The following is a 13,377-nucleotide window of genomic DNA, read 5'->3' as shown; positions in this document are numbered from 1 at the left end:
ATCTGCTGAGTTAACACCCACTGGCTTAAGACCTCTGGAAGGAGTTGTTACCTAATCAAAAAGGGATCCCTCCTCAGATTTGCAGTGAGAATGGAATCATACTTCACTCCAAACTTTGTAGTCAGGGACAAACTTATTCCTGGTGGTGAGCCACCAAGCTGGCCAAAGTCAAGGGGCCTCTCTTGAGGCAAAAAAAAAAAAAAAAAAGAATTGGACATACCCTTCTTTTGTCATCACCTAATAAGAAACTAGGAAACTAGGAACCAAAACAAGCATAGAGGCATGCATGAGGAAACCACAATGGTAATACCAGTGCATGCCATTTTTCTCTTTACAGAGAAAGGTAGAGATGGTGGTAGGGGCGAGTTCCAGAACCCCCTAAGCATCCACACACTGCTTCTTCATCACCGTGAATTCACCATTCCAGGGGAGTGCTCCGACCAAAAAACTACACATTACTTTCTGAAAAAGACCACAACCACAACAAAATCAGTAATGCCAAAAAGAAAAAAAGTGTCCTGTTGCTAGGTGTTAGCTTAGGAATATGCTAGAGGATAGGTCACCAGCCATCAAGGAATACTCCCAGGAATCTGCTAGATGTTTCTAACCAACAGCAGATACCTGGAAGGGTCTCTGTTCCCAAACCAACCATGGATACACAGCAAATACTAACAATCATGGTGTTTTTCTGGGAGATAAGATATAAAATTGATTTTAATTCCCTTTAATATTTTCCACAATGTAAATAAAGCAATTTTATGTCAGATATAAACTAACATATATTATCTTAATTAAATAATGTCTTTTGTTCTAATAACAAGCCTTTTGTCTAATAACAAGACCAGTTTAAAGGGTTTCTAGCACCTACCATCTTTTATTCCAAAGAGCTCTTCTCTCCATTTCAAATTTTTTTAATGTTTATTTACTTTTGAGAGAGAGAGAGAGAGAGAGAGAGAGAGAGAGAGAGAGAGAGGAAGGGCCAGAGAGAGAGGGAGACACAGAATCTGAAACAGAATCCAGGCTCTGAGGTGCCAGCACAGAGCCTGACGCGGGGCTCGAACTCACAAACCATGAGATCATGACCTGAGCCGGAGTCAGACGCTTAACCGACTGAGCCACCCAGGTGCCCCTCTTCTCTCCATTTCAAAATACTATTGAAATAACAAATGAATATTCTATGTGTGTGTGATAGATCAATGGGTGGATGGATAGATAAGTAGATATATAGACAGATTACAGATGATAGATAGAAGATAGATAGATAGATAGATGATAGATAGATAGATAGATAGATAGATGATAGATAGAGATCATACATATATAGAAATACTGGAAAAACAGCAAAGAGCATCCTAAATACCTGGAAGCATTGAGGTACTCCCAATGAGCTGTTAGGAGTCAGAGAAGGGAAGCTTGATATCTGCTGAATATTGGACACATGCAAAGAAGGACTAAAGAGGCCTTTTCCCCCAGAAACCCAGACAAAAAATACCAAACCAAGATGGCTTTATAGACAAATTATACCAAATCTTGGGAACCAAAAGCTCCCATGATCTCTAAATTGATAAGAACACACACACAAAAAATGGAGAGCCCTCATTCTTATTATTCCAGACCAGAAAAATCCTGAAACTAAAATATAGCTCTTAAATAAAGAGAAAAAGCTGAGGGTTGCTGGAGGGGTGTTGGGTGGGAAGATGGGTTAAATGGGTGATGGGCCTTAAGGAAGGTACCTTTTCAGAATGAACACTGGGTGTCATATGTAAGAGATGAATCACTGGGTTCTACTCCTGAAGCCAAGACTACAGTTAGTATGTTAACTTGAATTTAAATTTTAAAAAATTTTTAATTAAAAAATATATAATGGAGGGGTGTGTGGGTGGCTCAGTCAATTGGGCATCCGACTTCAGCTCAGGTCATGATCTCATGGTTTGTGGGCTCTGTGCTGACAGCTCAGAGCCTAGAGCCTACTTCAGATTCTGTGTCTCCCTCTCTCTCTCTGCTCCTCCCTCACTCATGCTCTCTGTCTCAAAAATAAACGCTAAAAAGTTCAAATGTATCTAAAACAAAAATCTTAAAACAAAATACTAGCAAATTAAAGGCAGTTACATATTAAATATTTAATGTCCCTGATGCACTGTTTCTCAGACATTCCCAGTGATATGAAATATGTGGAGTGTCTGTATCTGAAAATTCTGATTCAGTAGGTTTGGGATGAGGTCATGGAATGTGTGTGTGTGTGTGTGTGTGTGTGTGTTCACCACATGCTGCAAATGATTCTTTTTTTTTTTTTTAAGTAATCTCTACACCCAATGAGGGCCTCAAATCCACAACCCAAGATCGAGAGTCACACACTCTACCAATTAAGCCAGCCAAGCACCCCTGATTTTTTAACATTAGGGAAGTTTAAGAGTACTTAATGTATATATAATCAAAATTCCTAAATAAAAAAAGTAGCATGTTGAATCTCACCATATTCTATTGATTTTGAAGGGAGTTCTCTATGTCTCTTGGACTTGGTGCCTGTTTTCTTCCCCAGATTAGGGAGGTTCTCAGCTACAATTTGTTCAAACAAACCTTTTGTCCCTTTTTCTCCCTCTTCTTCTGGGACTCCTATGATATAGATGTTGTTTTGCTTCATGGAATCACTTAGTTCTCTAATTCTCCCCTCATGATCTAGTAATTTCCTTTCCCTCTTTTTTTCAGCTTCATTATTTTCCATATTTTCTATTTCATCTATTCTCTCTTCTTCTTCTTCAGTCCTCATTGTCACTGTATCTAGTTTATTTTTCATCTGAAGTTAAAGCATTTTTTTTAATTCATCCTGCCTAGTTCTTAGGTCTCTGATCTCTGCAGCAAGGGTTTCTCTGGTGCGTTCAATGCTTTTTTCAAGCCAATATGTTGTTTTATGACTGTTGTTTTAAATTCTTATTCAGTTATATGAGCAATAATTTGGCTGTTATTTCTTCTTGACTTTTCTTTGAGGGATAATTCCTCTGTCTTGCCATTTGGGCTAAGTTTCTGTCTTTGGCACTTTTTAAAAGCTTGTTATGTGTCCTGCACCTGAAAGTACTACTGTATGAAAAAGGGGTCATACTCTGTTCAGGGCCTGGCACTCCAGAAGTGTTTCTGGTGTATACTGTGTGCACTCTGCTGTTGTGTTTTGGCTACTGTATCCCACTGGTCAGTCCTCTGGACAGTTCCTCCTTGCTTGCAGTGGTGGAGTGTTTGGACCTTTAGGGTGTGTGCTTTGATTTGTTGAAGTAACTCTGGATAATAAGAGTGAGGCTGATCCCATAAAAACAAAAAAAGGAAAGAGGAGAAAAGAAAACCAAACAGAGAATCAAAAAGCTATGACTGATTTCAAGGAAAGAGAAGGGAAGAAAAAAGGCAGAAGAAAATAGAAAAGATGGAAAAGAATAGAAAAGACTGAGATATATATATATATATATATATATAATATTATATATGTATATATACATATATATGTATTATATATATTATATATAATATTATATATGTATTATATGTACTATGTATATGTATTATATATAATTTATATATAATATATTTTATATATATTATATATAGCCTATATATAATATATAAAATTATATATACAATATATTAAAATTTTTCTTATATATAAAATAAGAAATGACAAAAAAATCAGAAACTATGAGCCTGATTCCAAGAGAAAAAAAGAAGATAGAGGAAAGAAAGGGAGAAAAGAAAGAGTTGCCTGTTGGTGCCTGGGGCTGGTGGCTCTGCTGGTCTGGAGGAGAGGCCAGCTGCTTTGGTTCAGTCTTGACCCAATAAATCAGCATTTGCCAGACACAGAGAAGCAGTGTTTGGTGTCTTGCCTCCACCGGGGGCCACTGTGCTGCTCTACGAAGTCCCACCCTGCTGGTGTTGGGGGGGAAATGGCATCATCCCAATCTCTCCTTCCCAGACCAGGTGTCTCAATCCTGCTGTTCAGGTAGCCTTCACAAAATAGCGAGGGCAGTGAGCTTGCCCTGTGCCACAATTCTCCTGTAGCTTGTCCTTGGCATTCAGCTGGGATTCAAAACCTGAAGTCTTAAAGGACCTGGCATAGTGCAGACCTGCGCCCCTCCTCTGGAGTAGAGGCTTTCCACCCTGCTGATGAAAGGCCTTTGGCTGGCGTCTGCAGGGGTTCTGTCCTTAGGGAGACAATAAACCCTCTTGCCAAAGCACTCCAGGAAGGAGACTGTTCTCTCCCGTGCACCCTGGAGATTGTTAATCCACACTATGTACTCCAGGGCTAGCTCCCTCTTCCCCAGGAGCACGTGCCATGGATCCACTCTGGAAAAAGTCACACACTTTCAAAACCTTGGAGTTTTGAAACAGTTCTAAAGGCTGTTTGCAAAAAAGAACTAGTACACTCGGTACTTCTTGCTCCCTGGTCTATGGCCCAAAGAGGTTTTCCTCTTGTGCTAACTCAATGCCACACTTTCACAACCCCTCTCTCTCTTCCTTTTGTGTCTCCACAGAAAGGGTTCCCTCTCCTTCATAAGTTTTCCATTTTATCTCCCCCAACTCACATACACACACAACTTGACCCTGCCAAGCTGTCCAACTGTGGAGATCCTTCTGCCACTCTGCAGATTTATTTCCTGGGTGTTCCAGGTGATGTGATCTCAATACAGCTATGTTTGAGGGACAAGGAAAATCCCAGTCCCCTTACTTCACCATCTTAACTCCTCCCCCCGCCCCCAAATCCCACCATGTTCTAAAAGACAAAGGCAGACAATCCATCATGCTCTTCATTTCCAAACTGGGCCTAACAGAATAGCTCCCACAAAGAAAGGCAGCAAGAAGAAAGACTGTTCTGGCATCAATGATGTGACCAGAGAATACACCATCCATGTTCATAGAACATCTACGGAGTGACCTTCAAGAAGTGTGCCCCCAGAAAATTCAGAGAGAGCTACAAATTTGACGTGAAAGAGATGAATGTGCATATTGACACCAAGCTCAGCAAAGCTGTCTGGGTCAAAGGAATAAGGAGTGTGCCATGCCATATTCATGTGCAATTGTCCAGAAGACATAATGAAGATAGAGATTCCCTGAACAAGCTTATATATCAGTTACCTATGTAATTGTCACCACTTTGAACAACCTGCAGTCAGTCAACATGGAGAAAAAAACACTGACAATCCAAGCTATAAAGTCCCCTTCAAAAAAGGCCATATTCTAGACATGTAAGAATGACTATTAGTGAATTAATTATTTTATTACACTAATGGATCAAAGAAGAACAATTATTCAATATACTTGGTAGACACTGAAAGAATAATTGATAGATGAAACATTCTTAATTAAAAAAAAATAACTCTTGGCAGAAGGAATTGGAAGAATTCCAGAAATCAGCACTTGATATAATATTTAAAATAAGATATAAATACTGAAAGCACCATAATCAAAGCCAGGAATAAGAAAAACTTCCCAGCATTACTATTCTTCAGTGTTATTCCAAAGACTTGGAAAGAAAAAAAATAGTTTTCATTATTGACAAATGTGTGTGCTTAAAAACATGCACCTTAAAATTTGGGATGGTCCATGGAAGCTTTAGATAAAATAAGTGAGCTCCTTGAGGACAATTCTCCTTAATTCTAAGATTTTCTATAAATAGGTAAAAAAGGAACAACTTTTCTATAATCCTAATGGGCTCTGTAGAGAATATAAATTTGAATCACCCATACTTCTACTAAGAGTAAAAGATAAAGAAAAGCAATATAAAAGCCAGATGGCATGAAGACATACTCCCTGTTTAAATGTTTGCCCTGATAGGTGTCTACTATTAACTGGAAATGATTGGATTTGTTCAGTTTGAGCATACAGTGTCAGCTTTAGTGAGACATAGCAGAAGTACACTTTGTTAATGGGCCCTTGCAATTTCCTGTTCCATGGCTACATGAAATAGTGGTTCTCCAAGTATGGTCCCACAGCCAGCAGCAGCAGCAGCGGCTGGAAACTTGTTAAGAATGTAAATGTTGGGATCCCACTCCAAACCTACTGAAGACATACTGAATCCAAAACTCTGCAAGTAAGACCCAGTCTTCTGGGTTTATCGAGGCTTCCAGGTGATTCTGGTGCCTGCTCACTTAAAGAACCACTGGTGTAAACAAAGGCAAAGACACACCTCTTGGTCAAACCTGCAGAAGGTCTGGGGCCTTCACCAATCTCTTGCATGAATCTGGGGCTCTCCCCACCTCTGAGATCAGAAATACAGGCTTAATGCTAAAAGCTCCTGAGTCAGGTCAGCCTGTTGGTGGGGATCTTTGGGCTCTTCTATGACCTTCCTGGAAATCATGGCTGACCCTGGCAAGAATCAACTGTAAGTCTGGAAGGATGGGAACACTGTCTGGCCTAGTCACTGCTTAATCTTCAGCACCCAAAATAGCACCTGGTGCAAAGTAAGCTTTGGTGAGTAGCTAAGTGAATGAACAAGTTTCCTTTTGTGCCTTCACAAGGATGAGCAACTGTGGGGCCACCAATGGTTAGGTTGCTCATCTTGGTCAAAGAGGATAGACTTTCAGTGAACGTGTGTTGGAAAGTTTTTCTGCACCAGGAGGCCAGAGTTGATGAAACTTTCACAATAAGAATGATCCTGACAGCATTTTGTCCCTAGGATGAGGGGTGGGGAAAGACTTAGAGGGATCCACCACATTCCATCATTCTGTTGCCTCTGCTCTAAAAGTCACAAGGTTGCCCATCTCTAGACAAAAACTTGGGGAGTGATCCAGACCTTAGAGAGAGGGTGTGTGCACCCCAAGTTCTTCTTACTAGGGCTCAGAGCAGCCAAGACCATCACAGAATGTTAGTCACCTACCTTTTCCAGTTTGGTGTTCTCTTGAATGACACAGTTTTCAGTACCATTTGAAAGCTTTCTGCAATTGCTGCGGGCAATTTCAACATCAATAAAGTATTCCAAACGATCTGTGACCTGTCAATTAGCAATTGTGCAATTTTATTCAAAAAAACTTTTATTTTACTTTGTTAAAGTTTTAGCCAAAAAAAATCTTTAAAAAAATGCTCTCCCCCTTATCCTCTCTCCCTATCTCCTACTCCTTACCCCTTCTCTCTCAAATATATCTTTAGAGGAAGGTCTATGACATCCACTGCCTAGATTCCTTTGCATGCTGATACCAGTTAGACATTGGAAACCACTACCTGGAGCTGTATGCTCAGGGAAAAGTCTCCTTTTCAGTGTAGGGCCTCCTTGAAGGCAAGACTTTCTAATTCCATTTCTGTCCCAAAGTCCAGGGCATGCTGCATGAGATGGGGGAGAAGGATGAGTCACCAGAACCATCAGCTCTCTTGAGCCCAAAATGTTACAGGTTTACACTGAACAGATAGGAGGACAGGCCCTGTGGCCACACTGGATGCCCCTCCCTGATTCCTTTCCCACACCTCCCTTCATAGTCTGTTTTCTGGTGACATCTCCTGCTTTGGAGGGCTTCCCCCCATCTTAGGAAGCAACCCTTAAAAGTGTCATGCTTGTTGGAGTTTGTCATATTGTTCTCTGTTGAGTGTTTAGTAAGCAGACAAACAGTAGGTCTACAGCAAGGCATCAGTAGTTACTGAACTCATTAATGACTGACTCTGGTTAAAGCTACTCATCATGCCCATTTAAATCAACTTTCATCTGGTTTTAAAAGATTATAGTAGGAGGAAAAAAGGAGTGTCTTTCTTCATTGCTATCTGCAGCCTTTAATAAGGTGGTATTAAGTTTTAGTTACATTTCAAAGAATTAACAAGGTGACTTTAGCCTGCATGGGAGAAGCTGGTTAGATAACATCAAGAGCTGCTGGTTTGAGAATGAAGTTGGTCCTTAGGGAACCTCAAAAATACCATGGAGGCAAACCCAAACACCCACAGCACTTCTTATCAAGTCCTAACACTTGCTAATGCTCACGGAGTGCTTGCTCCCTGCATAACACTGTTCTTGGGGCTTGGCACATGCCCACACACTAACCCCCTACAGTGAGGCTGTCACTACCATTGTTTTCAGGGAAGGAAACTAAGCAGAGGAACTAAGTGACCATCCAATTATCAGGCAAGATAATCACCATGCTGTCAGGGTAGAGCCTGCTTGGGATTCTCTCTCTCTCTCTCTCTCTCTCTCTCTCTCTCTGCCTCTCCCCCACTCTTGCAAGTTGTGCACACACTCTCTCTCAAAATAAATAAATAAACTTAAAAAAAAAAACAGTCTAATCACATGGATCCCTGGAACTCCCTGACCTAATGTTTATTTGGCATCTCAGCATTCCTAAGATAGAATAAAAGATTTTGCCCATGGCTTTCAAGACCCTGCATGGTCTGGTCCCTACCAGTCACACTGGCTCCTTTGAGTTGCTGAAGTGGGCCATGCTCCTTCCCAATGGCAGCCTTCTATGCCTGATTGATCTTCCCAAACCCTGTGCACCTTCCCACCATCCCCCCCTGCTCCTGTCCTGCAGCAGATGCTGTGAGTGGTGCCCATGGCCCTTGCCTTGCTGTTCCCAAAACACACTGTCACTTCCCAGGGTTCCCTGCCTGGAGGCTTCCTGACCAGCAGGAGAAGCCAAGAGTAGTTCTTAGCCAATGACAGACAGGAATTGATACGTAAGCAACCAAGCTCCTATCTTATAGTGTGGCTCAACTCCAAGGCAGGCTATGCAACCTCTCCTGAAACCCCAGGAAGACCAAGTCCAGAGGCAAATAGTGGTCACCTGCATAGTAACTCTGTCTGTACTGACCACTTCCCCCACCTCCTTTCCCCTCCAACCTCCTGGTGCTTCCCAGGATGGCCTCCCAAATAAACCACTTGCACTTGACTTCTAGCACTAGCATCTGCTGTGGCAAACCCAAACAGAAACACTTCCCACCAGCATCCTTCACCTGATTCCCTCCTAGTCTGCCCTCAGGTTTAGCTTCAAAAACACACCCTAGGGAGGTGGTTCTCAGCCTTGACTGTGTATTGGGATTACTTGGAAGGTTTTAATACCTATTGAGACCTAGGTCTCACACATGGATCTTCATTAAATTGGTGATGATGCAGCAGGTACAGTAAGATATTTACAAGCTCCTCAGGTGAGAGTCTGTTCAAGGAAGCCTTCCCCTGACCCCAGACCCCTAGGTACCACGCCACCAGGTCAGATGCCCCAGCTTTCATTCCAGGTTTAGTGCTATTTCTTTCTGACTGGAATGCTGGCTCCCTGGGAATGTGATTATTTCTGTCCATCTCACCTCCCCATCTATAGCAGTTAGCATAGAAGTGGCTGAGAGAAACTTGCTGAATGCATGTGCTACATGGATATCAAAGAAAGACAACTGTTAAGGGGCCTGGGGAAGCTACAAGAGTCAGAATCCATTCTTTATTTCAAAGGGCTGCAGGAGTGCCCTGGTGAATTATGCCATGTACCCAGTCAATAAACAGAGTGCTATCAGCATAGTGTACTGGAGATATAGGCTGGTGGCTCACATGGTCCCAAAGAGACAGGGTCAGAAGTACCAACAGAGAAACTGGCTCAGTTCCTGCGAGTGAACATGGCATATGGAGAATATAAAAAATGAAGTAAACTCAGCCAACAATGACGTCTCTGGTAAGTATCTTTACAATTCATTTCCAAAAGTTTCACGGTGGAATTACAAGCCACAGCATCAACCCACAGACTGAGGATGGTACAGTCAGATGAATTCCAGCTTTGGGGGATTTTTCTCAACCATGGCAGGCAAGGCCATGTGTTTCTTTTTTTTAATGTTTATTTTTGAGAGAGAGAGAGACAGAGCACGAGCGGGGTAGGAGCAGAGAGAGAGGGAGACACAGAATTGGAAGTAGGCTCCAGGCTCTGAGCTGTCAGCACAGAGCCCGACGCAGGGCTCAAACTCACAAACCATGAGATCATGACCTGAACTGAAGCTGGACGCTCAACTTACTGAGCCACCCAGGTGCCCCAAGGCCATGTGTTTCAAGTCACCCTCAATGGAATCCAAGTAAGCAATGCTTCCTAGCATTTGGACCATGCATAGTCATGTGAGGAGGGATACATTTTTCTGAACACTAAATCAGAATGTCTGTACTTCCACTAAATGAATGTTGGATTCAAATAATTATAGAATATAGGAGGAAGGACTTTATTACTTACATATTGAATAGTGCCACATGTCTCTTTTCAACCCCACAATGCACGCTATGTGTTTAGATTGAAATGTTGCCTTCAGCAGCATTATTGCAAAATATTCATGGCACTCAATTTGTCTCCCAATACTAGCAAATGCAAATCATGGACATTTGATTTGCAGTTTAGAGTCTAAATGAATAAATACACATAAAGTACTTAGAACAACACTATAAGCATATATAGAAAGTGCAGTGATGTTATAGCGACATGCAAGTGAGTATGTACTTAAACACTCACATATTTAGAACTTTCATGTATCATTGTTTTTCTTGCAACCCCATTCTTTCAGTATGGCTTCAGTCTGTGCCACCATACCAAATATGCATATTGGGAGAGAACACCTTTACCTGCAACTGGGCTTGTACTGTCTTGATCACCTGGAAGATGTACTTATCCTCACTCTCTTTGTTGTATTCTTGCATGGCAAACCACAGACATTGCTTCACGTTGGCATTTGAGGCATTGATAACTTTTAATTCCCTCAACACTTTGACTTTATTCTTGTCTGGATCTGTGCTGGCCACCAGGGCCACCAAAATGGTGATCAGTAGGAAGCAGAACTCCCAGGATCTGGTCATAGTCCCTCCGTCCAGGGACACAGGTGAGCCTCCTCGTCCTCTCAGGGCTGGAGCTGCAGGTGGGGTGCAATTTCTGCTGCCACCAAAGATTCAAAGATCTTACAATAGCATCAGCCCAGCTGCATTCAAGAAAGAGCCATTATGTTCACTCTTTAGGGCTATCCCTGTCTCCAAGGAAATAAACCTACAAGAAGCCAGGTAAATAGTCCCTGCCACCAGCCTTCTGCCCTCTATACCCCAGGTGTGGTCTGCAGTTCATGGAGAACACTTAGGCCCAGGTATGCCAGCAACTACCTTGTGCACTTCACCCCCCCACTCCTGTTTTTGCACCTCAGGCCTGTAAGATGTGACCGTGAAAAATGTTGCTGCTCCAAGGTTTCCTGGCTCCAACTCTCTAGGTGTTCTCCAGCTGGCTGTACCCAGTGACTGCCCCCTCCTCCTTTTGCCGTTGGCTATGGCCCACGCCCCAGCCTGTGGTTCTCCTGGCTCTCTAGTGCTCAGTTTGTGCCTAGGCCCTGGTCAGGGGCCTCCCTCACTTCTGATACTCTTCCCTGTCCATGCCCTTGCAGGCATGTCACACTTTGTGATGTAATCCAGCACCTGTGACACTGCCACTGTCTTTCAGTGCAGGCAGTTCACATACAACAGGCAAGCTGTGAGGGCCCCCAGAGGTTTCCTGCCCACTTGTGCAGTGACCCCAGCTTCCTAAATTTTGGCCTCTGGACTCCCTCTGTTTGGGCCAATAGCACTTCATTCTGCTGTAATTGCCAAGGTGAGGGTCACTCAGCCCACCTGATGCTCAAGACCATGCCTTAGCAGAAGGGGTGCATGCAACCCTGAGCTCTTAGAGATTCTGCTTCTTGTGAAAATCCCAAGTCGATGTCCAGCAAGTTTCTGCAGGGGCAGAGAGGTGGGCATTTGTCTCAGAGCCAGAAGACTGATGGGCTCTTGACCATGAGAAGTGGCAATGTATAGGAAATCATAGACAGGCATAAATATGTGAAACATTGCAGTGTGAATATACCCTATTGTATTTAAACTGACTGCCTGTTGATGGTTGTTTGGTTTGTTTCTCATTTACAGCTGTTATAAACAGTACTTAGTGGACAATACTTTTCCAATATCTTTATGAAATTACACAGTTATTTCTGTATAATAGAAGACTAGATAGAAAATTGATGCAAAAGCTTTATTCAAATTAAAAGTTAGTATATACTGCCAAACTGTTAATTCTGTGCTAGTAACATATCAATGATTTTCAAATTTTGCTACATGTTAAAGGCACTTAGGGTATTTTAAGGAGTACCGAGGCCACTCCCACCATTAAAATCAATCTTCGGAGAGGGCCCAGTGATGAGGAAATCATCATTTTTTAAAGTTTCTAGGGTTTCAGTGCACAGTCGGTTTGAAAACTAGTGTACTGCATTTACGTTTCTTGTGTATCTGTGCACATGAACCAGGATGCAAAACACTAAATAACCAATTCTTCATAGATAAAATTTTTTTTTATAAAACAAATGTGAAGGCATCTTGATCACACTTTAGCTGTGTGCACCCACATCTTCAACCACATCTCTAATAGCCCCTCCCACCTCACCAAGGTCCAAGCAGTGCCCTGCCTCCATACTCAGGCCCAGCATCCTTGCTGGGGCTTGATGTTGCCTCTGCTGGATGTTCATCCGTCACCTCCATCCAGCAGTTCATACACCTGCAAATCTCAACACAAGTGTCATTGTCCCCACCCAAATCTAAAGTGCCTCTCCCAGCTACTCCCATCTATTCCCAGTTACTCCCAGCTACTATTCCTGCCTACTTTCACCTACTCCCTACCTACTCCCACCTACTAATAGCTGCCTGCAAGGATCAGGGCACATGGATCTCCATTCCACTTATATTTTACCCAATGGTAGCCCTCAGGCCAGGGACCTAATAACTCTGAAAGCCAACACCCATATCTGTAAAATGGAGACAAGCTTTTTCCTATCTCTGATGGTTCCCATGACACAGGGAAATAGGGTGGGTGAGGCCCCTCAGCAGTGGAGCCCATATAGATTGAGAGGTACCCCAAGGCCCTTACTGGGCTCCATCGTCAAGGACCAACCCCAGAGACACAGCCCAACAGAAAGAGAGTCCACTTCAGAGGGTCTCTGGCACAGGAAGTCTCACCACACCAGGGCCCACTGAGTCTTGGCTGTTAGAGTAACTCCGCTAAATGCCCATCAGTCATTTCCTAATAACCAAATCCAAAACACTTGTTTGACTTTCTCTGCCTCTATGGTGCATTTGAGTTTTTTGTTTGCTTGTCTTTTTCTTTGCTTATGAACTGGAGTTGCCCAGAGTTTGCTTAAACATGATGTTTTCCTTTGTTCATGACACACCTGGCATTGGTCCATGTGTGGCTGTATGAGGCAATGAAAAGCCCACGACCCATTGACCAAACCAAGAGCTAGAATGTTATCAATATCTGAAAATATGTGCTCCTTTTTTAATACACAATACCCAGTGTCCCCCAAAGTGACCCTTATCTGAATTTCATATTTATCATCCCTGCCTTTATTTGCACACCTGACGTGCCTAGCTTTGCTTGGGTTTGTACTTTGTAAAAGGATAAC

General features: G+C 42.6%; 1 protein-coding gene across 2 annotated transcripts; it reads right to left on the bottom strand.

Moving 5' to 3' along the window:
* Window positions 1-285: 285 nt before the first annotated feature.
* LOC102964403 (cystatin-8) lies at window positions 286-11,324 on the bottom strand. 2 transcript variants are annotated; one of them, XM_042979750.1, is made up of 4 exons: window positions 11,096-11,324; window positions 10,535-10,884; window positions 6,854-6,967; window positions 286-462 (listed from the first exon to the last, which is right to left on the bottom strand). In XM_042979750.1, the coding sequence occupies exons 2-4, from the start codon at window positions 10,763-10,765 to the stop codon at window positions 379-381; spliced, it is 429 nt and encodes a 142-aa protein (XP_042835684.1). In that variant the 5' UTR covers window positions 10,766-10,884; window positions 11,096-11,324; the 3' UTR covers window positions 286-378. The 2 variants fall into 2 exon arrangements, with proteins under 2 accessions (XP_042835684.1, XP_042835685.1); XM_042979751.1 differs by having other exon boundaries at window positions 10,535-10,838.
* Window positions 11,325-13,377: the final 2,053 nt, after the last annotated feature.

The sequence above is a fragment of the Panthera tigris genome, chromosome A3, assembly GCF_018350195.1.
Source record: "Panthera tigris isolate Pti1 chromosome A3, P.tigris_Pti1_mat1.1, whole genome shotgun sequence".
NCBI lineage: Eukaryota > Metazoa > Chordata > Mammalia > Carnivora > Felidae > Panthera > Panthera tigris.
The sequence above is the reverse complement of the archived record's forward strand: the minus strand, read 5'-3'. Positions and strand labels throughout refer to the sequence as shown.

Bases quoted from the DNA above. Each gene is read 5' to 3' on its own strand.
- LOC102964403 (XM_042979750.1), bottom strand. From the start codon at position 10,765: ATGACCAGATCCTGGGAGTTCTGCTTCCTACTGATCACCATTTTGGTG. The intron at 6,968-10,534 runs GTAAAGGTGTTC...GCTAATTGACAG, and splicing joins CAGTACAAGCCCAGTTGCAG to GTCACAGATCGTTTGGAATA. The intron at 463-6,853 runs GTAGGTGACTAA...GGTCTTTTTCAG, and splicing joins AGAACACCAAACTGGAAAAG to AAAGTAATGTGTAGTTTTTT.